The following is a 23290-nucleotide window of genomic DNA, read 5'->3' on the forward strand; positions in this document are numbered from 1 at the left end:
CAGCCCTGCAGATGTGCCTCCCCAGGGCTGAGCAGAGGGGCAGGATGGATCCCCTCTCCCTGCCCTGCTGCCGGTGCTCTTCCCGATGCCCCCCAGGATTCCCTTGACCCCCCCCCTCCCCCCCGGGGTTCCCTGCTGGGCAGGGACAGCTCGGTGTCCCCCCGCGGGCTGCCGGGCTCGGCCGGGGGGAGTGGGGTGGGATCTCGACCTCACCACCATCCCGACCCCATTCCCGGTTAGATCCCGACGCCATCCCGACCCCATTCCCGGCGCTGACTGTAAGGGGGGGGCGTTGCCGTGTGACGTCACTCTCGACGCACCAATGAGGAGCGGCCACGCCTGGCGCGGGCCCGCGGGGCGGGGCCTTCCCCTCAGCGCGGCGGCACCGGGGCCGCTCCCGCCCGATCCCGATCCCGCCGCCGATCCCGATCCCGCTCCCGGGTCAGTCCCGGCCATGGCGCCCGCCATCGCCGCCGAGGAGGGCGGGCGGCAGCGCCGCGCCGGCTCCCGGCAGCACTGCCTGGCCGCGGCGGGCGAGCCGCTGGGCGCGGACGCCGAGGCGCTGTCGGGCGCGGCGCGGGGGTTCCGCGCGGAGCTGGGCAGCATCCTGCTGCTGCTGGTGCTGTACGTGCTGCAGGGCATCCCGCTGGGGCTGGCGGGCAGCGTGCCGCTCATCCTGCAGAGCAAGAGCGCCAGCTACACCGACCAGGCCTTCTTCAGCTTCGTGTTCTGGCCCTTCAGCCTCAAGCTGCTGTGGGCGCCCTTGGTGGACGCCGTGTACCTGCGCGGCTTCGGCCGCCGCAAGTCGTGGCTGGTGCCCACGCAGTACGTGCTGGGGCTCTTCATGATCTACATGTCCACGCAGGTGGACGCGCTGCTGGGCGACGGGCAGGGCCGCGGCCCCGACGTGCGGGCCCTCACCGTCACCTTCTTCCTCTTCGAGTTCCTGGCGGCCACGCAGGACATCGCGGTGGACGGCTGGGCGCTCACCATGCTGTCCAGGGAGAACGTGGGATACGCCTCCACCTGCAACTCCGTGGGGCAGACGGCCGGCTTCTTCCTGGGAAACGTCCTCTTCCTCGCCCTCGAGTCCGCCTCCTTCTGCAACAAATACCTGCGGGTGCAGCCGCAGCCCCGGGGCATTGTGACCCTCTCAGGTACTGCCCGGGCACTGCCGGCCTGAGTGTGCTGCGGTGGGATGGGATGGGGTGGGATGGGGGTAGAACCGTGGAATGGGGTGGGCTGGAAGGGACCTTAAACATTCCATGGGCAGGAACACCTTCCACTAGACCACAGAATTATAGAAAGGGTTGGGTTGGAAGAGACCTCAAAGCCCATCCGTCAAACCCTGCCACGGGCAGGGACACCTTCCACCAGCCCAGGTTGCTCCAAGCCCCGTCCAACCTGGCCTTGGACACTTCCAGGGCTGGGGCAGCCACAGCTTCTCTGGGCACCCTGTACCAGGGCCTCCCCACCCTCACAGCCAGGAATTCCTTCCTTATAACAGTAGTTATATCTTCCTCAGGATGCTTCTTCCCTGAGCCTGGACCGCTCTGTTCAGAGCGAGTGGTGGTTTGGAACAGGCTTGGTTTGTCCCCTGCCTGTGGGAAAGCAGAGCCTGCCTGGAGCCTGGCAGAGCCCACTGCTACATGCACTGAACTTCCAGATTTCTCTGGGCTGAAGGCTGTGGGAAACCTGCCTTGTCATTATCTTGGCTGACCTAAGCACTTTGGAGGGAGTGTTTTTTCCCCTTCCTAGTTTAATGGCCATGGACAAGATTACTCTAAAAAAACCCACAAACCAACAAGCCAAAAGCTTTACCTCTTTTTAGGGACCTCTTTTATGATCACCTCCTTCTGGGAGAAAGGAAAGGGCAACTAAAAATATTTTGATTCTTCCAACATGGTATTGTGCACAGAGGTAGAAATGAGAAGTGCTTGGGGTTGAGCATATTCTGAAAAATAGCCATTTTCTGAAGGAAGGCCTTGTTTTAGTAAATTAAATTAGAGGAATTTTGTACTCAATGAATTAAATGAAGCCTGGTAGTCCATCCATAACTAGCTGTTAGTGTAGGTATGCTTCTGTTTGCTGGCGTTTGGGTTGTTTGGGGTATTTTCCCAGAAGGGTTCTGTGTGGTGGTTGATGTTCGGGTTGTTACCTAAAAGATGCTTGAAAGGCACCTGGTTTGGTTGGAAGGTCGAGTTTAGCCAGCTCAGCCTGGGGGAGGACAGGAGATGCTGGGGTGCCTCTGGCTGCAGTCTCAGGGTGGCCGTGAGCAGCACTGAAGGGCAGATTCTCATGGTTTTAGTCTCTTTTCCCTCTCTCACACTGATGGCCTTGCCCGTGTCATCCCAGGGAACAGGTATGCCAAAAGGGGCTGGAACTGTCGTGTAAAGGGTAGTTTTTGCTTTCTGTCCTGTGCCTGTCTGCTGGATAACCCAGGACAGCAGTTTCCAAGACTGCTGTGCTTGCCCTGTGTATGCAGCATCACCACTGCTAACGAGTGTTCTCCTTCCCTCCCTGCTGCCAGCCTCCTGGGTGGGCTCTGTCAGCGGGCACAGAGCAGTCCTTGCCATCCCAGCTAGTCCCTGGCTTTCCCTGTGCTCCTGCTGTGCATCTCCTCAGTGCTGGCCTGCCTCTTCCCTCTCTCTGCAGTGCACACTGACGTCTTCACTGCTGATGCAACTTGCAGTCACTGGTGTTCAGAGAGCTTGGCTTGGCTGTACTTCCCTCACTGCCCAGGGGTTTTGTTGTTTGGGTTTTTTTTTTCTCAGCACTGTTTGTATAAATGGGTTTGTTACTATTACAAAAGTGCTGTTTTTAGAAAATATAATCCCAAACCCAAAAAGCACCAATGCAACCTGCTTAACCTGTCCTGGAGTGCTGACGTGGGTGGAGTAAGAAAGGCAAGTAACTGACACTAGAGTTGCAGGATATGTTTTTCTAGGTGGTAAAACTGACTGTGAGAAACTCCCATTCCCTGGTTTTTGTGCCTGTGGCACAGTCTGGTGTGTCCATGCTTCCCTGGAGCAGCTGAGGAGCAGCAGGACAAAACCAGCTCACTGAGGAGCAGGGGGGCTCTCTGGTCCTTGCTCTGCTTGGAACAGGGGTTGGGATGAGCAAGTTCAGGCAGGTAAAGCAGCAGAAAACTTCACAGCTGGAAAAAGTGAATAGTTTTGTGCCAGTTCAGGTCTCTGAGCACTTTTGTCATAGGCTGAGAAAGAACAAGTCAACACTCCATGGTCTGGAGGGGCAGGCACTGATCCCTTCTCGCTGGTGGCCAGGGACAAGACAGGAGGGAATGGCTGGAGCTGTGCCAGGGCAGGCTCAGGTTGGATCTCAGGGAAAGATTCTTCCCCCAGGGCAGTGGGCACGGCCCCAAGGCTGCCAGAGCTCCAGGAGGGCTTGGACAACGCTCTGAGGGACAGGGTGGGATTGTTGGGGTGTCTGTGCAGGGACAGGATTGGACTGATGATCCTTGTGGGTCCCTCCCAGCTCAGGACATTCTGTGATTCTGTGATCTCAAGTCAGCTTTGAGTTGTTGAGAAGCAACAGCATTTGTGATTAACCTCAGGAAATAATGTGGACAGTGGAAAACCATCCATCAAACCAAGTGCTGTGTTAGGCTGTTTCAGGATAAAGGTCTAGAGAAGAAGATGGGAGATGCCTTTCTGTGGGGTGGTGGTTTGTGCTGGCACATCCAGGAGTTTATTCAGCAGCTGCAGATCGGGTGACTTGGATTTTTAAGGGTAGGGGCAGCTTGGCTGGGTTTGGTGGTTCCTGCCCGCTTTGCTGTGCGGTCATGAGAGCCTGTGGCAGCACGAGGGAGCAGAGGGAAGTGTGGGACAGGACAGAGGTGCCCCTTGAAGGCAGCTGCCCTTGAGGGCAGCCCAGTGAGCTGGGCCAGGGCTGTGCAGTGCAGTGCAGCTGTGACCTGGACGCCCGGGCACCTTCTGGGTGGTTGTTCCCCAGCCTGATCCACCCCTGATCTAGTTCAAAACCTCTTTTTGCCCCATCACAGTGGTTTATTTTGTTAGCCACAGTGTAGGGGCAGAGACAAAATTGGGGTGGGGAGGCAGCAGTGGTGGGACCAGAAAATTTCGTGCTTGAAATCCCTTGTGTAAACTGTAATTTCAAAGTTCTTTTGCTTTGAGCCTGTTAGTGAAGCTTACTGTGTTTGAAAGGAAATTAACCTTACTTTTGTGTACACTGCCTACAACCTCAAAGAAACCCCATTCTTTTAATGTGGACTATTATATATGGGTTTTTTTTTCTTTTTCTCCTGCCTTGCTTTGTTGCTGATGCAGCCCTTGCAGTGCTGTGCTGCAGCTGACAGGGCTGACCTGATCAAGAGTGCTCATGTGATGATGTTCAGAGCTATTTCTATCCCCATCCTCACACGGAGCATCTCTCACTGCAGTGATAATGGCCAGGGTTATTATTAGAGAACTGCTCCTCTGTTCTTTGTAGCTAGCCACTGTGATTAGGAAGATGCTCTGAAAATGCATCTTGGCTTCAAAGTTTGTGTTAAGGGCACCTATTCTTCAACAGAGAGGAATCTGATGGCACTGGTTATGAGATCTTTAGGAAAGGGAAAAGTAGCTGGTGCGGAAACAGCAAAAAAATGGTTCGAAAAGCCTTTTATCTTTTAGCCTGAGAATGGTGGATGCACCTAAAGCAGTCCTTCCCCATTTTCTTGTTCTCTTCCTGGGCATAAGGAGCAGGTAATAATTGACTAAACCTCTGCCCTTTCACCAGCCCTCGCTGCTTCCTTTCAAGTCTCCCGGAGGTTTCTGAAGTTACTCGTGACCAGGAAGATTAAAGGCTGCTTCTGTCCTGCCCCCTGCTCCTTACTGAGTTCTTTCTTGCCTCTCTCCTGGAGGGAGAGGATAGGTTAGGATTATCTTAGATTAACCATTCACTAACTCAGAAAGTACTGCTTGCTGTGTTTTGCTGTTGCTGCCTTCACACCCACAGCTCAGCAGATATGAGCTGTGTTTAAAACACCTGCACCTTGGCAGGGATCCCCGTCAGCCAGACGTATTTGAGGGCTCCTTATGACTGTAAGAACTTTCCTCGGGCCATCTCCACGCTCACAGGTCTTTGTTTCCTCCAGATGGGAGACAGATGCTGGATAGGGAGTGTAGAAGTGAGCACAGAACTCCATGAGTACCCGGTAAATCACTGCAGAGCTGGGAAGGAATTCTTCCTCTGCAGGTTTTTCGCTGTCTTGTGACTGTTACACATCCTTTATCAGCCTTTAGTGGTTGCCTGTGTAAACCATCAGCCCTTCCATTTGTGTTCCTGTTTCCCCTCCACCGTGCTCGCTGTGGTACTGACCCAGCCAGCAGCAGGGAAGTGACCCGGTTTGCTGCTGCTGCTCCAGCAAACACCTCCATCCTGCGGGGGGAAGAGCTGAGCCACTCACTGTGTGCACCTCTGTGCTTGTGGTTTGCTTTTGCTGCTTGGTTTGATTCCAGTTTTGGTGATCAGGTTTACATTTAGCGAAATAACCGCATTTTAGATACTGGGTGAATTGTCAGTGAAGGCTGCTACAAGGGTTTTTTAATCTTACTTTATTTTCCCCTCCAGATTTCCTGTTTTTCTGGGGAGCTGTCTTCTTAGTTACCACTACACTGGTTGCCTTTTTGAAAAAGGAGAATAAGGAGCTAATACCAGCAAAAGAAGAAACAAAAGGCATCACAGATACATACAGGCTGCTGTTCTCAATAATCAAGATGCCAGCAGTTCTTACCTTCTGTCTCTTGATCCTCACGTCCAAAGTAAGTAAACACATGTCTGAATTGTTAAATGCTGGTGTCAGAGTCTGGAAGGCTGCTGAGTCCCTGGGATGGAACTTACTTCTTAGTTTTGCTATTGCTTCTCATCAGAGTTGTGGATTTTCACACGGAGTTTGAAGCAGAACTGTTTGTACCATCGTGCTGAGCAGGGCTGGACAGCAGAAAACGTTTGTTTGAGCTTTTGTGTTTACACAGCTATTACAGAGGAGCTTGATTGCAGTCTGGTATATCAGTAATTTGTTTTTTAAACATTTTTAAACATTTTCAAACAGACTGTGCAGCCTGCAGCTAAAAGGGCAGAAAATGTTTCTTTTGACTCCAGTGCTGTTCTCAGAATCTGCAGCTGTGTCCAGACTGGGTTTCCATGGCTTCCTGTTGGACACTGTGGATGCCAACAGCAGTGAGGGCAGAGGCACGAATGGCAGTGTTCTTGGCATGCTTTTGGCACTGATGACAATAAGAGTGTGCTACTGTAGAACTTGTAGAACTAATTTGGAAGTCAAATCAGAGGCAGAAGTGACTTGTCTTCTATCTCATTTCTCAATTTACTTAATAGTAAATTGAATTTCTAGCCAAGCTCCCACTGCTTTCCTCAGTCTGTCTTGTCTGATTTCTCTTGCAGGTTGGGTTTTCAGCAGCAGATGCTGTAACAGGACTCAAACTGGTGGAGGAGGGGGTCCCCAAAGAGCACCTGGCTCTGCTGGCAGTTCCAATGGTTCCTTTACAGATCATCTTGCCCCTGGTTATCAGCAAATACACAGCAGGCCCCCAGCCCCTGAACACCTTCTACAAAGCAATGCCTTTCAGGTAAAACCTTATTTTATGGAAACACAGTAATTTGTGTGTTCAGTTTGTGTATTTAGATCAAGTGCAGGGTTTCTTGTGTAACTCTCTTAACTTCCAGCTACAAGAAAGTGTGTCAGGATTCTCACAGGGAGCTGAATCTGTCCTGGGCCTTGAAGATAATTCATGCAGCATCACCTGTGGGAAAGAAGAGCACAAGGTGTTTTAAAGGTGCATGTACAGCACCATTAGAGCAAAGCTCTCCTGCTCTTATTTAACAATTTCACTGCTTGTCAAATATTTAATTTCTAAGATAGAAAGAGTTGTAACTGTTTCGATCTAAACTGTTTCAGTGTACTCTCTACAAATGTTCATTGGGTGCTTCGTGTTGAGGGAACAAGTGGGAAGAATTATTTGAATTACAGATTCTTACCCCTCCAGGTTGCTGCTTGGCCTGGAGTTTGCTTTCCTGGTGTGGTGGGCCCCTAAAGTGAAGCACGAGGGAGGCTTTCCCATGTACTACTACGCTGTGGTAGTGCTGAGCTACGCTCTCCATCAGGTAACGCGCCCTGGGAAGGGGAGGCGGGAGGGGGAGTCACATCCATCACCTCCAGGATGTAAATGCTGTCACCTGCTTTGTCCTGGCTCTCACTGGAAGCCCTCCAAGCCTGGTCAGTGTGGCTGTATTGACTTCTGATACTCTCACCAGTGTTAGTTCTCCCTACTCCCTTGGCTCCACCAGACAGCATCTGTGGAGCTGCTGTGAGTTGTCCAGATCTGGTTTTGTTTCCCAGGTTATTTTTTCCCCAGAGCCAGAGGCTCAGAAGCACAGTGGAGCTGGAGAAATCCCAGCACTCTGGCAGAGTTTGACAGGCACACTGATGATTGTGCTGCTTCTGCAGATCCATCAAGTTATATGATCCTGCTCCTAGAAAAAATGCTAGCTTGCTGGGGGAACATCATAATGGATCTGATCCAAGAGGCCTGGAAAACCCAGCTTTGGATCAGAACTGAGGTGTATGATGCTGTGAGAGTTGCTTTTACATACAACAGTGTTGGGCTTAGATGCTATTTTAGCTGGCCTTGTTGTGTTTTGGTTTGATAACCTGAGTCATGCCAGTGCATGTGGGGCATGACTCCAGTCATGCTTGAGGCAAGTGGCAGGGCCACTGCTCGTGTTGGCAGAGGGACAAGCTGCAGCAGGAATTGCTCCCTTGGGCGATTTTAAGCTGTTGGGATCGTTTTCCAGTGAATGTTGCTAACTTCAGGAGAGTTTTCCCTTCGGGGATTTGAGCTGTGGTGCCCGTGGAGACCCCTGTGTGTGTGTTTGTCCCCCCAGATCACCCTGTACAGCATGTACGTGGCAATCATGGCCTTCAACGCCAAGGTGAGCGACCCGCTCATCGGGGGCACCTACATGACCCTGCTGAACACGGTGTCCAACCTGGGGGGCAACTGGCCCTCCACCGTGGCGCTGTGGCTGGTGGATCCCCTCACGGTGAAGGAGTGTGCCGGGGCCCAGGGCCACTCCTGTGGCACTGCTGCAGCTGCAGAGGTGAGTCTGGGGGCCCTGGAGGGCCTTGCTCAGGAGTGTGCTCTGTTGGTGCCATGTGCTCTGGTGTGAGGAGGCTGTAGGTATGTTTGTGTCATTAGGGGCTCTGTCCTGGGCAGGGCTGTCTGTCCTCCAAGTCCCTCCATTCTTGTGACAGGTTTTTCTTCCTCCTGTCTTCCTGGAGGTTTCCTCTCTGCCTGCCTTGATCCCTTCTCCACGATGCTTCTCTGCTCCCTGACCTTGGTGTTCACTTTCCCCCTGAAATCGAGCAGTGGGACTGGCTGCATTCCCAGTCCTGGGAGCCCTCTGGAAGAGAACAAAGAACTTGCTGTGCCCTGTACACACATCAAACAACAGGACACAGAACTGCTGGGAAAGCGAGGTTTCAAATTCACCTCCTCATGGCAAATGAGACACTTAATGTGGCTGAAGAGTGGAAATGTTTGGGGGGTTTTTTGTGTGCTCATGAGTGAGATTTATTTCACTCCTGAGTGCCAGGACTCTTTAGGATGTGGAGATTCTCTAAACAAAGTGTTCTGGAAATCCAACATGACTTGTCTGAGCTGGACTTGCAGTTTTTACTTCTTGCAGAGGGGAAACTGCTTCCCCAGCAGATGCTTTCTCAGGCTCCCTCATTAGCTTTAGTCACTAATTAGGTTCCCTGGGCCTGGGCCTCTACTGAACTTAGTCCTTCCTCCGTCACCTCACTCCTCTGATCTTTTCTCTCATCCTCCCAGTTGGTAACATTGCACCACCACTCCCTTCTTATTCCTAATCTGATCTTGACACGTCTCAGAAAGCTCTGGCAGAGCCTCAGCTCAGGGGATTGATTTATCCTGGGATTAGAGCAGTGTTGAAAGGCAAACAATAGCAGAGACAGTCCCATGCTGTACACTCACCCTTTGAATGCTGGGGGTTAAAAACCATCCTGGGTGTGTTTCTCCCAGACAGAGAATCCCAGAGTGGTCTGGGTTGGAAGGGACCTTAAATCTCATTCTGTTCCTCCCCTGCCCTGTGCAGGGACACCTTCCATTAGACCAGGTTGCTCCAAGCCTTGTCCAGCCTGGCCTCGAACACTTCCAGGGATGGGGAGAGCATAGCATGGATGGCTGTTAAATCACCATCTTTCTCCTTAGGATTGGGATCAGTGGTTGCACCTCCAAGCCAGTCCGAGGCAGTGGGGCAGTTTCTGTTTCCTGGAGTTTGCCCCATGGGCCAGTGTGCTCCATTTCCCAAATTATTTTAGAACAGATTTGTAACTTTTCATGGTGCTGATAAAGCTCCAAAGCCTCTCTGACTGCCTCTGTAAGAAACAGGGAAGAGCCAACAACTATACTTGGTCATAAGTAAGAGCAAGCAGACACCAGTTGCTCTCTAATCTTTCTGAAGTTGTGTTTGTGTCTCCCGGAGGTTCTTAATGCATCAGGTTGTGCTCCTGTTTCAGCTCTGCACAAAGGCCGGTGGCTCCTGCGTGACCACCCTGGATGGTTACTACGTGGAGTCCGTCATCTGCCTCATCCTGGGCTTTGGCTGGTGGTTCTTCCTTGGACCAAGGTTTAAAAAGCTGCAGGACGAAGGACAGTCCTCCTGGAAGTGCAAGAGGAGCAATTGATGCACGTAAATGTTGGATGGACCAGCAAGGTTGTTTTGGTTTTATTGCACAGACATCTCCCCCAACCCACGCCCAGGAATGTCGGTATTGAGTGCCACAGCAGTGAGGTGGTGTGGCCGAGGTGGTGGCCGTGCGTGTGACACCGCTGCCCTCCCCGTGTCAGTTCACAAAGTAAAGGTTCCAACCTCTGTCCTCCCTGCATATCCTGCATTTCCCTGAGCTCCAGAGCCGTGGCTGCTGGCACAACCACCGCTGATCCCACACGGCACCCCTGGAACGGCTCCTGGGGCCGTGGCTGTCCAGGGGCAGCGTTGCCAGCTGAGTGCCGGCTTCACTGTCACACACAAGCGACCTGACAGGCCAGCTGGCCAGGGAGGGATGCCAAAGGCATTCTCAGTGTAGGTTAAGTGTTGTACTGCGGAATTCCTTGTGGGAAGATCAGTGTGAGGTGTCTGTGGGCGTTGCTTCTCACTTTCTGAACTGGAGCCACGCCTCAAAGGATGAAACGTTCTGGAGATTCTTTTAAATGTATTTTCTGGCTTTTATAAGCTTTAAAGATTTATAAGAAAATATTTTTATAAACAAATTACATTTGTTTAATTTATTTCCGCTGTTTCAAAGCATTTTGACTTACATTCAAGGTACTGTCTTGAGGACAAAATGCTCTAAGGTAGGACTGGAGTAACGCACAATCCTCTGAGCCTCGGGTCCTGCAGCTGTAACTGGAAGGTGCAGCAGCTGGGCCTCCCAGGGCAGGGCCTTTGGAGCAGGGTGAGTCTGAGGGAATGAACTGATAGTGTTGGGTTTCCCCTGCATCACTAAAATTTGAACATTCCTTCTCGAAATCAGTGGGAAACCCGTGACTGATCCCAGCCCGGGGTAAGAAAAGCTGTTGGTGATGACAAAGCTGCCAAATTCCCAGAGAGCAGGTACACGCCTCGCCCTCCCATAAATCCAAGGAGCACAGTCCTGTGGTGGAGCTGCTGCAGCAGCAGCTGCTGATGCCATGTGGTGGAAACATTCCCGGTGCATTATCCCCCCTGCCCTCCCTCCTGAGTGCCTTAGTGACCCACAGCCCGCGCTGAGAGGGCACTGGGACCTCGGTGGGTGTAAATGGTGCATCGCTATTAAACAGCCCTTGGAGGGGCACGTGAGTCTCTGTCTGTGTTTCTTGCCTTGGCAGTAGTTGAAGTATTGGGCTTGGAGGAGGTTGGGGATCTTCTGTTACTGCATGTTTGGGGGGGAAAGTCAATCAACCCCAGCTTTGGAGTGACTGGAGGGGTCGGGTGGGTGTGTACCAAGGGTCTCGGTGGCATCAGGAGCAAGGAGGGGTCTGGAAGAGGACAGTGTGCTCACATTTTTCCCTGGCACTGATTCCTGTCCCTTCCCCTCTCCTGAGTTTGTTTGAAGTACAACACAATCAGCCAAGCTGAATGAAATTAGATGGCTTTTATTCTCCAAGCTGAAAATCTTCCCATTTCCCCTCTGCGAAAGCACAAAGACAACATAAAAATACACCAGAGATTTGTGGCTGCACCTTTCAGTCCCAGCCCCCTCATCTCCAGTGCACTGACCACACTTCAGTTCTGTCCCCACTGGAACCACAGGCCACTGATTTAATCACAGCTTGTCCATACCTAGAGATTTTTAACTTTTCTGACTTCAAGGAAAACCGTCTTGAGTGCAGAAGATGGGGAATTAAATTCCCAGGTTTTTTAGCATTGCCTTTTACTGTGTGATTTTGTTTCACTCTTTCTGAAAGTGACAGTGAAACTTATTACTAATAAAGATGGGTTGAGGATTGCTTATCAATTATTAGATGATCTTAACAATGTCAAAGTTACACATACACTCTAAATTGGTCAGAATATGTATGAAATGTGACCTGAATTAAGTAACTGTTTATTCTTCCAAACTGCTGAAACAAGTGATGGATTAGTGCTTTTAATCTAAGTAGCTATTTTGTAAGTCAGAAATGTTAGTGCTGTGCCAGCCCATTAGCAGGTTGCTGAAGGGAAGCAGTAAAATTTTGATGTTGCTGCTTTTTTCTACCAATCCTCTTTTGAAGTGATTAAAAAAACAAAAACACGTTAGAATGACTGAGGACTTAAACACCTTTAACAAACACAAACCAAAAAAGGCCTTAAAAAGACAAGAAGAAAGGAGCATCCGGCAGGTCAGAGGAGGTGTGTCACTGGTTGGGAGAGTTCAAAGCAGGGAAGAGAAGGCTCCAGGGAGACCTGAGAGCCCCTCCCAGAGCCTAAAGGGGCTCCAGGAGAGCTGGAGAGGGGTTTGGGACAAGGGATGGAGGGACAGGACACGGGGAATGGCTTCAGACTGCCAGAGGGCAGGGCTAGATGGGATATTGGGAAGGAATTCCTGGCTGTGAGGGTGGGCAGGCCCTGGCTCAGGCTGCCCAGAGAGGCTGTGGCTGCCCCATCCCTGGGAGTGCCCAAGGCCAGGCTGGATGGAGGGAGCAGCCGGGCCTGCGGAAGGTGCCCCCGTCCGGGGTAGGGCGGCTCTGGCCGGTGTTGGAGTCCCCGCCCGGAGAGGATGGCTCTGGCCGGTGTTTGTCGTGTCCCCGCCCGCCGCGCTCCCTCCCGTGTCCCGCCGTCCCCGCCCGCCCGGGGGCGGCCATGGCGGAGCGGCCCGGCGGCTCCGGCCGGCTGGGGCAGGGCCTGGCCCGGCTCTCCGAGTGGGCGGACGCGCACCTGGGGCTGCTGCGGGTAACGGGGGCGGCCGGGGGGTCCCGCCGAGCCCCCCGAGCCCCCGGCCCCCCTGACCCCCTCTCTCTGCCCGCAGGGCCTGAGCGCCGGCGCGGCCCTGGCCGCGGTGCTGCTGCTGGCGCGGAGCGTCCGCCTGGTGAGTGCGGGAATGGGGGGCCGGGCGGGCTCTGCTGTGGGACCCCGGGGTGGGGACCCTGCTGGGGGACTCTGCTGTGGGACCCCGGCGTGGGGACCCTGCTGTGGGGACCCTGCTGTGGGGACTCTGCTGTGGGGACCCTGCTGTGGGGACCCTGCAGTGGGACCCTGGGGTGGGGACCCCGGGGTGGGGACCCCGGCCTGGCCGGCCGAGCCCAGGCGCGGTCCCGTTGCTGTCCCGCCCGTTCCCGGTGGAAGCGCTGGTTCCCGCACCGAGCTGGGGGACTGCTGTGTTTTATTCCATTCCACGGCAGCAGGAGCCGGGTGTTCCCTCGGAGGGCTCCCTCTCCTCGGTTTGCTCGTTTAACGGCACCCGGTGGTGACAGCTGACAGCAGTTCCCCGTCAGGGGATTCAGATCTCGGGGGGCACCAACACTGAGCCGCCCCCTCGCCCCCCCTTTTGCTCCCACCCAGAGCCTCTTCCCAAAGCCCCTGGGATGGGTAAAGGCCCTTCCCCTCTCCCTCAGTGCAGCTCGAGCACCCTCACATGTCCAAACACAGCACCTTCCTCGCCTGTTCTCACGGTCCTTCCACGCACAGAACTGCCTTTGAACGCTGTTAAACATCACCCAAATCTTCCTCTGCTCCCTGGAGTGGTCAGGTCAGGCTGCGCTAACACCACACCACCGGTGCCTGGAGAAGCTGAGCCTCCGTGGGCAGGGAGTGACCCCACTCCCACAGGGTTCCAGCTGCTTAGAAGTAACAGGTACCCTCCTCTTCCCTCTGCACAATTCCAAAGGCTACGAGAGAACTTTTGTGTAGAGTTTCTGCTTTAAAATCCCAGTAGAATTAGGTCAGTGCTCTGCAAAGGCCTCTTACAGTGAGACCCCCTTCAGTCCTGGGGGTCTCACCTGTCCCTCTCCCTCCACCCCAAACCAGTGTTTGCTCCATTCCTGTGCCACAGCCCAAGTCTTTGCTTGGTTTCCCTGTGTGATCACATAACACCCCCTCGGGATCCTCCCGGGCTGTGGTATCAAATTTAATCTCCTTGTGATCTTCCCAAAGCTGTTCACCTGCCTTTGTCCCTCTCCTGGTTTCCTCCTGTATGGAAGGCGGGGCTGTCTCTGCCCACCCTGCTCTGCCTTTGTGCTCAGCGTGTCTGTCCTTTGGCTTCCTTCCATCTCGTCCCAGCAGCATTCAGGCCACTTCTGAAACGCTCCTTTCACGGTGAATCAAGTGAACTTCAATAGGCATTGCTCAAAAAATGGCAGTTTCTGTTCTGTCTCTGAACCTGGCTTTTATGTCCACCCCGATGCTGCAGGCCCTGTAAGCCAGGGAAGGTGGTGAGTGTGGAAAGGCTGGCACAGCCTCTGCAGCTGATCACTATTAAGTATATGTCTGTATTTACTTGTCCATGCTCTCTAATAATAGATCTGTAATTTCCCAAACTATGCTAAGAAGTAGTTTGATTTAATGTGACTGTAATCACTCTACTTTTTTTCATAAAACTTTGTCTTGCTCTTCCTTCCATCAATAGACAGCAAAGTTTACAAGTGCTTTGGATATACCTGTGGAGTTTGTAGAAAAGAATGTGAAACTGAGAGGGAAGTTACATCGTGTCACAGAGCAGGGCCTGGAAGTTGAGCACATTCCCATCAGCATTCCTTTCATCACAGCCATCCAGAGAAAATGTAAGTAATAAGGAATGTGAAGAACAAGGGTAGGGATGAAATGTGCTGCTCTCAGAGTGGCTGCAAGGTTGGGAGGAAGGGCTGAAACATTTCCGGCTCTGCCTTTTGGTCTATCTGTGCTTTCCAGGTGGGAAACTGGGGAATAAAAGACAGGAGGAGACAGTAACTGATGGTGGGAGCAGGTCTTTCTCTCTGCATGCAAAATAACCCAAACCAGCTCAAACCACTTGTGCAATCTTGAATTTTATTCTTTTTTACTGAAGTAGAGATGAGACCGAATTCCTGTTTGCGAATAAGTCCTTTGGGGAACTAAAAGGGATTCTTTGAGTCCACGGGAATAAATTCATTACCAAGAGCTGAGGGGGTCTGTGCAAAGCATGAGCTTCCCTCCAGCACCAAACTTGTCCCTCTGTTGCCAGGGCAGTCGGAGGGTCTCCTGCTGATCCGGCTGGCGGGTGTGGAGGTGGCTCCCAGTGGCACGGCCTGGCTTCAGAGAGAGCTGAGCCCCCAGCAGCCCATGTGGTTCCAGCTCCTGGGAAGGGAGGGCTCGGCCCTGGAGTGCCTCGTTTTAGTGAATAAGGTAAATAGAGCCTCCAGAACTGGCTTTTATCCGCGGTTTCGAGTTGGATTGTAGGCAATTCGTTATCTCCATTCATTGAAGGAGTGTTATTATTTATGATTCATCTCTTTGGATATGAATTCTAAATGTGGCATTTGCAAGTCTGATTTCAAGACCAGTATTTTCGCAGACTGACTCATGACAGGAGTGTGTCTCTCTGTCTGATGCTGACAGGGACATCTTCCACCAGCCCAGGTTGCTCCAAGCCCTGTCCAACCTGGCTTTGGACACTCCCAGGGCTGGGGCAGCCACAGCTTCTCTGGGCAGCCTGTGCCAGGGCCTCACATCAGAGCTGGGTTTTAGGTCTGCTGGATTCCTCTTCACTTTGAACTTCTTCTGCCAGAGCACAGATTAGCAGCTGTGATTAAAGCTTGTACCTCTGGGGGAGTTCCCACAACCCCCCAAATAAATCTGTTTTAACGGTGAATATCATCTTTATTGTGCATTTTACAGGGTCGATTTCTCAGCATGTGCTTGAATGAAGAGCTCCTGAGCCAAGGGCTGGGCAGAGCAGCGCGGATTGAGGGGCTGCCCCACGAGTCCCGCCTGTACTGGAAACTCCACAAGAGGCTCCTTCGGGCAGAGCTCAAGGCCTTGAAGAAAAATAAAGGCATATGGAAAGAGGAAAAGAAATCTGAAAGGATCCCAGATCACATCAGCAGCAATAAATTTGTGCAGAGGCTGAAACAGCTGGTGAGCTGGTTCAGAGGCTCCGCTGAGAGGTAAAAAGGTGGAGGAACAGCAGTTCCCTGGCTTGTGTGGTTTGTGTACAGGGCATGTTTGTGATCACACACAGTGCCGTGATGTGGAGGGTCCCTGTCTCGAACAGAAGCCCCACAGTTAGTGGGTTATGTGGAATATATCCCATATCATAACCCAGGTGGGAGTGAAGTTCAGTAGCAGTGTGCAGGCCACCAGTGGAAAGGTTCTGGTGCCAAACTCTTCCACAATAATGTCCTAAATCAGTCGTCCAGTTTTCCACCTTCTGAATCCCTGGGACCTGTGTTCCCAGCAGGAAAAGCAGCCATCAGAGCAGGTTTGGGAGGTGCAGTGTCAATTCACACCTCTGTGGTGTGTCCTTCCTGCAGGGCTAGAAACTCCAGGCCTTTACAAAGCTCGTGGGAAGTGTTTACACGTGAGCTTTTTGTTTGAATTCTTTTCTTACACTGTTTTTTGTGTGTAGTTTTTGTTTTAGAAAACATTCATCTTGAATAATGGGCTGCATTGTTGCTGATATAAATGGTAATCTGTTATGGCTGTTAAGGTTGTTACAAAGTTCCTTGGGGGAAAAAAATCACTTGTTATATCAAAGAATATAAATTAGTGTCAGGAATCCAGATTTTTAGAAGACAGCTTTCACTTGAAGAGGGAAATCCTATGGATTTTTTTTTCTGATGGTTCTATAAATATTGAAAATTAGATGAAAATAAAACTTTAACAAGAAATTTGAAAAGGAGGACCAGAAGGTGATGAGAACTTAAATTCTTTTTTTATTTTTGGCAGACATGTTTAGTATCTGAGTGTATTACTATTTATGTTGTAAATATTCTCAGAATAAAGCTTGAATTTCTTAAGTGCATTGTTACATGTTTTATATACCAAGCACTTGACCTGTGTTTAACCTCCCACAGTCCCAGTATTTATTTTAAGTGAAGTGTTTTACAGATTTTTCTTCTTTCTGTGTGATTCCTTTCCAGTGAAACACTCTGGGGAGAAGAGTGTGGTGCAAAAAACCCTTAACAGCTGAGCCCTGCTTGTCTGACAATTAGTTGCTGTGTCAGCATTTTCTCTGCTGATTTCAGGGCAAAACTGTGACTCCTGAGATTCTAAAATAAGAGTAGATGTTGGTGCTTCTTTAGTGCTTTTGTTGCTGGTCCTGCCGGGGGTGAGGCTGGTGAGCAGCGAGCCATGAAGTACCTGCAGTGTGGGGAGAGGGGAGGCTGCAAACCAGGGGCTGTGCCCGTGTCAGGGGAAAATCTGAGATGAGTTTTTATGCATTGTACAGCTCAGGGCTGGGCCAACCCCTGCTGTGCCCCTTGGCTGTGAAAGTCACCCAGACAGGGGTTTGGGAGCGCACGTGGCATCCCCTGAAGCAAACCCCGAAGTGAGTTTTAACCCCAAACTACAAATGGAGGCTCAACAATAATCCATTTCTCGTGGGGGTTCGTGGGTGTTCCTACGTCTGGGAAGTAGAGCTTTTCCAAGGTGGGCACGATCGTACAGTTACCATTTATTTTCTGTAATAATTAAATATAATTCTGGACTTTGCACTTCTGTTTCTGTAGATGAGTCAGAGGAGGATTTATCACAAAACCCACTGTAAAGCTGAGAGAAAACTCACAGGAAACCACATGCTGCATTTCTAGCAAGCAGAGGTGAGGGGTGGGCGAATGTGAACCAAGCATGTTGTTCCCTCACAGGGATTTGGGATTGCAGTGACAAATGATTTCATGAGGGTCAGGCCCTGTAATTGTTTGTTAATGCCGTTTTCCTTATCATCCAGGGCTTATCTGTTAACGAATAAAACCACCAGCACACCCTCCCCCCTTCGGAAAAGGCCCAGTTCAGTTCAAAGCTGTGCTTTCCATCTGTGCAGGGCTGAGGGGTTGCAGATCCCGTCTCTGTGGGAGGCCTGGCTATTGGAGAAGCAGTCACAGGAGCAGACAAACAGCCCTGCAGAGCCCGGCTGGACCGACTGAGCCTGCGGGAGAAGCAGCACTTTCTCCATTACATAAAACCCCCACGCTGCCTCTGAGGAGCTCCTTCCCTTCCCTCAGCCCAGCAGAGTATTTCCATCAGGGGATGCAGTTCTGTGATCAGGAATAAGGACAGGGATTAAAGCGTTCAGCTCGTGTGCTTTGCCCCTGCAGCTGTGAGCGACACGACATCTTCAAAAGATCCCAGGGAGGGAAAGGACAGACCTGGCCTCCAAATGGCCCAAGAGCAATGCCTTCGGCGCTGCACACGCTGTTTATTGCCGGTGTGGGATGTCAGGCAAATGGCCATAAACAGCACCGGCCTTCCCACCCTGCAGCGAGGGGCTGTTTGCATCCTTTGGGAACAAACAGGGGAGGATGGGTTTAACTGGAGGAGGGTCGGTTTAGATCAGATTCACGGAAGATTTTTTTTACAATGACAGTGGGCAGGCCCTGGCACGGGATGCCCGGAGAAGCTGTGGCTGCCCCATCCCTGGGAGTGCCCAAGGCCGGGCTGGACGGGGCTTGGAGCGACCTGTGCGGGTGGGAGGTGTCCGTGCCCCGGCAGGGTGGGACGGCACGGCCCGGGGTCGCCATGGCACCCGCCGCCGGCGCGCGAGGGGCCGCCCTCAGGGGCCGCGCCGCTCCCTCAGCTCTCCCTCAGCCTCCTCGGTTCCCACCGGCACCGCTCCGCACGGCTGGACCCGGAGCTCGGTGAGTCCCGCCGGGAGGAGACTCCGACGTGAGGGGCAGAGGTTCGGACCGCGCCGGGCTGAGGGGGCAGCGGGAGCTGAGGGGACGGCGGGGCTGAGGGGCCCGGCCCGGGCGCACCTGAGGGAGCTGAGGGGGTAGCGGCGCTGAGGGGTCCGGCCCCGCCGCTCGGCGCGGACACACAATGGAACAGGTTGAATGGAGCGGGCGCGGGGCCGCGGTAACACCGGGGGTGGATCGCGGCTCCAGCCGCTCCGCCCGCGGCAGGGCCGGGCCGGGCCGCTCCGCTCCGGGCACAGCCCCGCGCCGGGTTTCGCGGCGCTCCGGGCCGGGGGCGGGCCGGGCGGGCGGGGCGGCGGCAGCGCCGGGGGTTTGAACGGCGGAGCAGGTTGTGTTCGGACCGGGGCGAGTTGTGCTCGGAGCGGGACAGGTTGTGGTGGCGGCGGGGACCGGAGCCAGCCCAGCCCGGCGGCCCGCGGTGAGTGAGCGCGGGACGGGACCCCCCGAGCCCCGTCCGCCGGTGCGACCCCGGGGGGCTCCCGCGGCGAGACGGGACTGTGCCCTGCGAGCCTCCGCTGGGCTTTGCCTTGCTGTCGGTGCTGGTTTTTTCCCGGTGTTTGCGACCGAAAGTTGAGGTGAGGGTTTGCAAGGTGTAAGTTTTCGTCTCTTTCTTTATTTGTGACGCGCCGTCCCGGCCCGGGCGGCCCCGCGTGCCCCGGTCCGCTCGCTCCTCAGGAGCCGCCCGGGGCTCTCCCCGAGGAGCTCCCGGGGCCGCTGCCCCAGCCCGTGTGGGGCCGTGGGATCGCGGATCAGGCGGGAGGAACTCCCGGCCGCTCCCCGGGCTCTGTACCCCCTCCCCGGGTCAGCCCGGCGCTTGCCATGTGCTCCGGGGCTGTGCCGGAGCGCACCTGGGCCGGGGATGAGCTGAAACCGGAGCCGGCTGCAGCCGCTCGGTGCGCCCTGACCGGGGCCAGACCGTGTTAAATGAGGCTTAGCCTACAGCCCTGGGGAGCAGAGGACATCAGCCAGCAGGGCTGCGGAACTGCTCTGGGAACACGCTTGGTCCCCACCTGAAAGGTGCTGGAGTAGGTGGGGGTTGAGAGGAGTTAAACCTCTCGCTGGATTGAGTCCTTCCTAAAAATACCTTCTTTGGGGGCTAATAACCTACTCCACAAACCAATTTTTTTAATTTTTAATTATTTTTTTAAAGGAAGTACAATGAGCTAGGAATTAAACTCCATGCACGTTTTGTTGTAATTAAGCAACTCTGTATTTCTGGGAACTTCAACTCCAGCTGACTAAAAAGTGTTTCTAGGAGAAGTGTTATTAAATTCCAGCGAGAAAGATATAAGCCTTATCTGATGGACCAGTCATAGGCTCTTTGTTTAAAGTGTGCTTTAACTCCTGAGTTATAAAGCACAATGTTTGCCTGTTTCCAGGGGGCTCTCCTGATTTACTTGTCCTTGGGACTTCTGGCCTGTATGTTGCAAAACTTAAAGAAAATTTCAGGTGCTCATTCTGAAATGGGAAAGAACAACTGCAGGTAAAGATACTGAAAAGAAAGGCAGGATTCAATCCTGCAATGAAACACCTGAGTTAAAGATGATGTGGGCTGTGGAAAGAAAATAGAGTTTTTGGGAGGTGAGAGGCTACAGAGTGCAATGCTCGCTGTTAAAAACCTTTCTGGTTCTTCAAACAGCAGCTCCATGGAATAAGGTTGAGAACACTTCTTTTTTTTTTTTTAAATTTGTTTTTAACTCTGAAGGATGCTTTCCTAGATTTAAAAATGCCAGTAGGCTGTGACAGAAAAAAAAGTCAAGTTTTTTCAGCTGAAGATGCGCTATTTGTGAGAAACGTTCTGAGCAGTCGCAGGCGCTTTCTGGTTCTGTGCTACCTATTGTCTGTAAAAACGGGGATCAGCTGGTGGGTTGGGATCAAGTGGTGCACAACTCATTATTTTAACAATCCCAGCCCAGCCTGGGAGGTTGCCTAGGGAATTGATTTAATGCTGCTGTCCTTTCAACCGCCGAGGCGGGTGTCCCGCCAGGACTTTGATCAAAATCACCGGCGTTCGGGAGGGAGAATAAAATTTTCGCTCCATAAAAGCAGAGGAGAGGCCACCCGCTACTAACGGCTCCTGGTTTTGCATGAGCTGGTCTGTAATTTAAAACACGGTCAAGAAATACCCGTGGCAGTAAAACACTTTTATGAGCATCAAAACACAGGATGAAAATCAGTCCTCTGTTCGATACTGAGCTTCCCTTTATTTCTGGGAAAGCCTTCTGTACTGACACTCTGTGTTTCTGTTGGCTTTACAAAGGAGTCTTTTTATAAATGGAATGGTTTTCCTTTAATGAAATCTGAATAAGGTGGGTTTCTTCTGAGGTGTCACCCAGGATCCAGTTCAGTTTAAACTGATAACCTAGATGGCAAATTCAGGGCCACAGCCACATGGGGTGGTGGTGGAGATGTGTTTGTTTGTTTGCTCTGGGCTTTTTAATAAGTTTAAAGACGTCTGAATGTTAAAAAAAAGTCACAAACACTCCCAAGTGAGAAAGCAGAAGTCTCTCCAGGTCTGATAGTGACCTGCAGTGCTCTCTTCAGCAGGACAGTTTTCTGCCTGTGTCCTCAGAGCAGTAACACTGCCACACACGATTGCCTTGCAGGGTCTTGCAGAAACTCCTGTTAATAGTGCTTCAAATGTACTTGACTGTGAAGTGAAGGTGCTGTAGAAACACAGCTATTACAGTGTTTCCCTCTTGGCGGTGGGGTGTGGAGCGTGTTGTGCGAGGGTGTTAAACCGTTGACCAACAAAGCGTGGTTCCCTGGGCGGGGGATTAATTGGTTTGAACCTCTGGGCCTGCCCTGTGCCAGGGATAAATCTGCCTTTGCCTCCCAGTGCACAGGCAGAAGGTGCTTCCACTGGAGTCCTGCTGAGGTTGGCTGGTGTTAGTGTGGCCTGATCTAATGGCCAGGAGGGAGGTGTGTGTTCTTGTGTACTCCTTTTGGTTTGTTTTCCTCCTTTCTTGTTTATTTTAGGAAGCTGGAACTGTTGTCTGTATCAAAGGTGGCCTTCTTGCTCCAGTCTCCATGGACACTGAGGGCACTATTGTTACTCCCGAGATCTGAGCGTGCCCTCTGCTCTCCTGACTCAGGGAGCCTTTGCTGCTCATCTGGCATTACAGGACTATCGAGTTATGCCTGGGTGGCTGAGGGTGATGTGGAGCACGGATATGAGAGATGGAAAGGCAGGTTGGGGGATCCACAAGGTGAGGAAACACCTGCACTGCAGATGGGCACTTGCCTAGGTTCCCACAGGGGCAGTGGAAGAGGAGAGCTGGGCAGAGCTGCTGACAACAGTCTGGGAGCAGGCACCTGTGGCAGAGCTGGAAAAAGCCAGGGACAGGATGCTGGGGATGCCAGTGCCCCTGGGGAGGCTCAGTCAGCCCCTGAACGATGCAGATGTGCTCCAAGGGTGCTTGGCTGTGTGCATTCCAGCTCTTGGCAAGGCACGTCCACGTGAGTCTCTTCAACCTGAAGTAACTCAAGGTTACTTGGAAGAAACTTCAGGTGGAGACAAGCTGTGGTGTGAAGCAGTCCATGCTCCCTTCCAGACTGGATTTATTGGACATGACACAGAGTGCAGGTACCTCTGCACACTGAGCATGACCGAGCGTGTCCTGAGGTGGGGAATGGGATGAGTTGGTCCAAATCAGGCAGTGCTGAGCCTCTTATCAACGTGTTTCTCATTCTTTGCCCAGCCTTTGTTCTGCCCACAGGTGAAAAAAATGAAAGAATATTGGCAATTTCCAGTGTCAATTTGTGTCCAACACAGAGGGTCTCGCAGTATGAAATGCCCACTCCTTGGGGAACCACTTGCCCACTGATAAGTAGCCAAATACACAAGGTGCAGATCATCCATGGGCATGGCTGGCTATGTTGGCACAGGTCCTTTCCAGGCATCTAATTTTTATCTTCATATCTTCTTGTTTGAATGACTCTGTGCTGCAGCAGAGCAGCATCCAGGCTTTCCCAGGTCAGAGCAGGAGCTGTGAGTTCAGCAATAGGTGCTGACACTCAAGTGTTCACCCTCACAACATCAGAACCACCAGACTGAGTGGTGTGAATGGGGATTGTTTTCTTGACCATGTGCAGTAGTGTAGTTCTTTGGAGGCCATGGAAATTTGTCAGCTCCAGCATGGGAGGTAAAGTTGGATTCCATGCCCACCCCTTCCAGATTTTACCTGGAGAATTGAGGCATGAGCTGAGAATCTCTGTGAATTCATGAACTGCCTCTGAGATTAATCAGTTCCCCTGATGTAGGGAGCACTGATACTGGAGTGGAGGGCTCTTGGAGCTGATAGTTCTGGGCTTGCTGTGCCTTCCTCTGCCTACCTTGAAGTGCATGGTCATGTTTGTAGAAGAATTTGGAGAAAATATGAAAGATTATCAAAGAGTATAATAGAATCTGAAGATGTGTTTTTGATGCATAAAAAATAGCATTGCCAGTGTGGTGAAGTGAGTTGTGTCTCTGTAGATTAAAATCTTTGGTGTAGAAAGGCTCTTGAGCTCAACGTCTGGAGTTTGAAAGGCTTTATGCAGCAAACCCAGGAACTGATTTGGATTAGTGAATTGGTGTACACAGAGCTGGCAAAGGCAGCAGGAGCTGTGCATAGCCCTGGAAAGCTGTGCAAGGAAAACATTCATGGACACCATTCCATGTCTGGTGGCATGAGTGTTAACTGAAAAGGGTGTGCAGGGCAGGTGTCTCCTGAAGCTGTGCCTGCTGGGTGACAAAAGCACACCACCCTCCTGGAAATAAGTCCTTAGGGAGGAGAAAAACAAATTCCATTTAGGCCTCTCGAGGAATGGGGAGCAAATGCTAATTCCCTTTCAGGGTCTGTTGCCATGGGGAGTCAGTTCAAATCCTTTCTAATGCCTTCCTCAGCAGCAAGTTGTGCTGA

The 23290-nt window shown here is 52.3% G+C and overlaps 3 protein-coding genes across 8 annotated transcripts in view; all 3 read left to right on the plus strand.

Moving 5' to 3' along the window:
- Positions 1 to 393: 393 nt before the first annotated feature.
- Positions 394 to 10909, plus strand: SLC33A1 (solute carrier family 33 member 1). 2 transcript variants are annotated; one of them, XM_050308752.1, is made up of 6 exons: positions 414 to 1157; positions 5593 to 5783; positions 6424 to 6608; positions 7026 to 7143; positions 7924 to 8139; positions 9581 to 10909. In XM_050308752.1, exons 1-6 carry the CDS (start codon positions 455 to 457, stop codon positions 9746 to 9748), a joined length of 1581 nt encoding a protein of 526 aa, XP_050164709.1. In that variant the 5' UTR covers positions 414 to 454; the 3' UTR covers positions 9749 to 10909. The 2 variants fall into 2 exon arrangements, with proteins under 2 accessions (XP_050164710.1, XP_050164709.1); XM_050308753.1 differs by lacking the exons at positions 5593 to 5783; positions 7026 to 7143 and having other exon boundaries at positions 394 to 1157.
- A 1455-nt stretch (positions 10910 to 12364) lies between these two features.
- On the plus strand, positions 12365 to 16493 carry CUNH3orf33 (chromosome unknown C3orf33 homolog). The gene is made up of 5 exons (XM_050308756.1): positions 12365 to 12474; positions 12551 to 12610; positions 14147 to 14300; positions 14720 to 14880; positions 15373 to 16493. The coding sequence occupies exons 1-5, from the start codon at positions 12385 to 12387 to the stop codon at positions 15643 to 15645; spliced, it is 738 nt and encodes a 245-aa protein (XP_050164713.1). The 5' UTR covers positions 12365 to 12384; the 3' UTR covers positions 15646 to 16493.
- Positions 16494 to 18702: 2209 nt separating this feature from the next.
- PLCH1 (phospholipase C eta 1) overlaps positions 18703 to 23290 on the plus strand; it is a 62661-nt gene continuing 58073 nt past the window's right edge. For all 5 annotated transcript variants that reach the window (XR_007628039.1, XR_007628040.1, XM_050308743.1 and 2 more), the window contains exon 1: positions 18703 to 18804. The gene's annotated coding sequence lies outside the window, so the exon portion shown is untranslated. The remainder of the gene's footprint in view (positions 18805 to 23290) is intronic.

The sequence above is a fragment of the Myiozetetes cayanensis genome, unplaced genomic scaffold, assembly GCF_022539395.1.
Source record: "Myiozetetes cayanensis isolate MyiCay16 unplaced genomic scaffold, myiCay2020 scf13, whole genome shotgun sequence".
NCBI lineage: Eukaryota > Metazoa > Chordata > Aves > Passeriformes > Tyrannidae > Myiozetetes > Myiozetetes cayanensis.

Bases quoted from the DNA above. Each gene is read 5' to 3' on its own strand.
- SLC33A1 (XM_050308752.1), top strand. From the start codon at position 455: ATGGCGCCCGCCATCGCCGCCGAGGAGGGCGGGCGGCAGCGCCGCGCC. The intron at 6,609-7,025 runs GTAAAACCTTAT...TTACCCCTCCAG, and splicing joins TACAAAGCAATGCCTTTCAG to GTTGCTGCTTGGCCTGGAGT. The intron at 7,144-7,923 runs GTAACGCGCCCT...TTGTCCCCCCAG, and splicing joins TGAGCTACGCTCTCCATCAG to ATCACCCTGTACAGCATGTA.
- CUNH3orf33 (XM_050308756.1), top strand. From the start codon at position 12,385: ATGGCGGAGCGGCCCGGCGGCTCCGGCCGGCTGGGGCAGGGCCTGGCC. The intron at 12,475-12,550 runs GTAACGGGGGCG...CTCTGCCCGCAG, and splicing joins CGCACCTGGGGCTGCTGCGG to GGCCTGAGCGCCGGCGCGGC. The intron at 12,611-14,146 runs GTGAGTGCGGGA...TTCCATCAATAG, and splicing joins TGGCGCGGAGCGTCCGCCTG to ACAGCAAAGTTTACAAGTGC.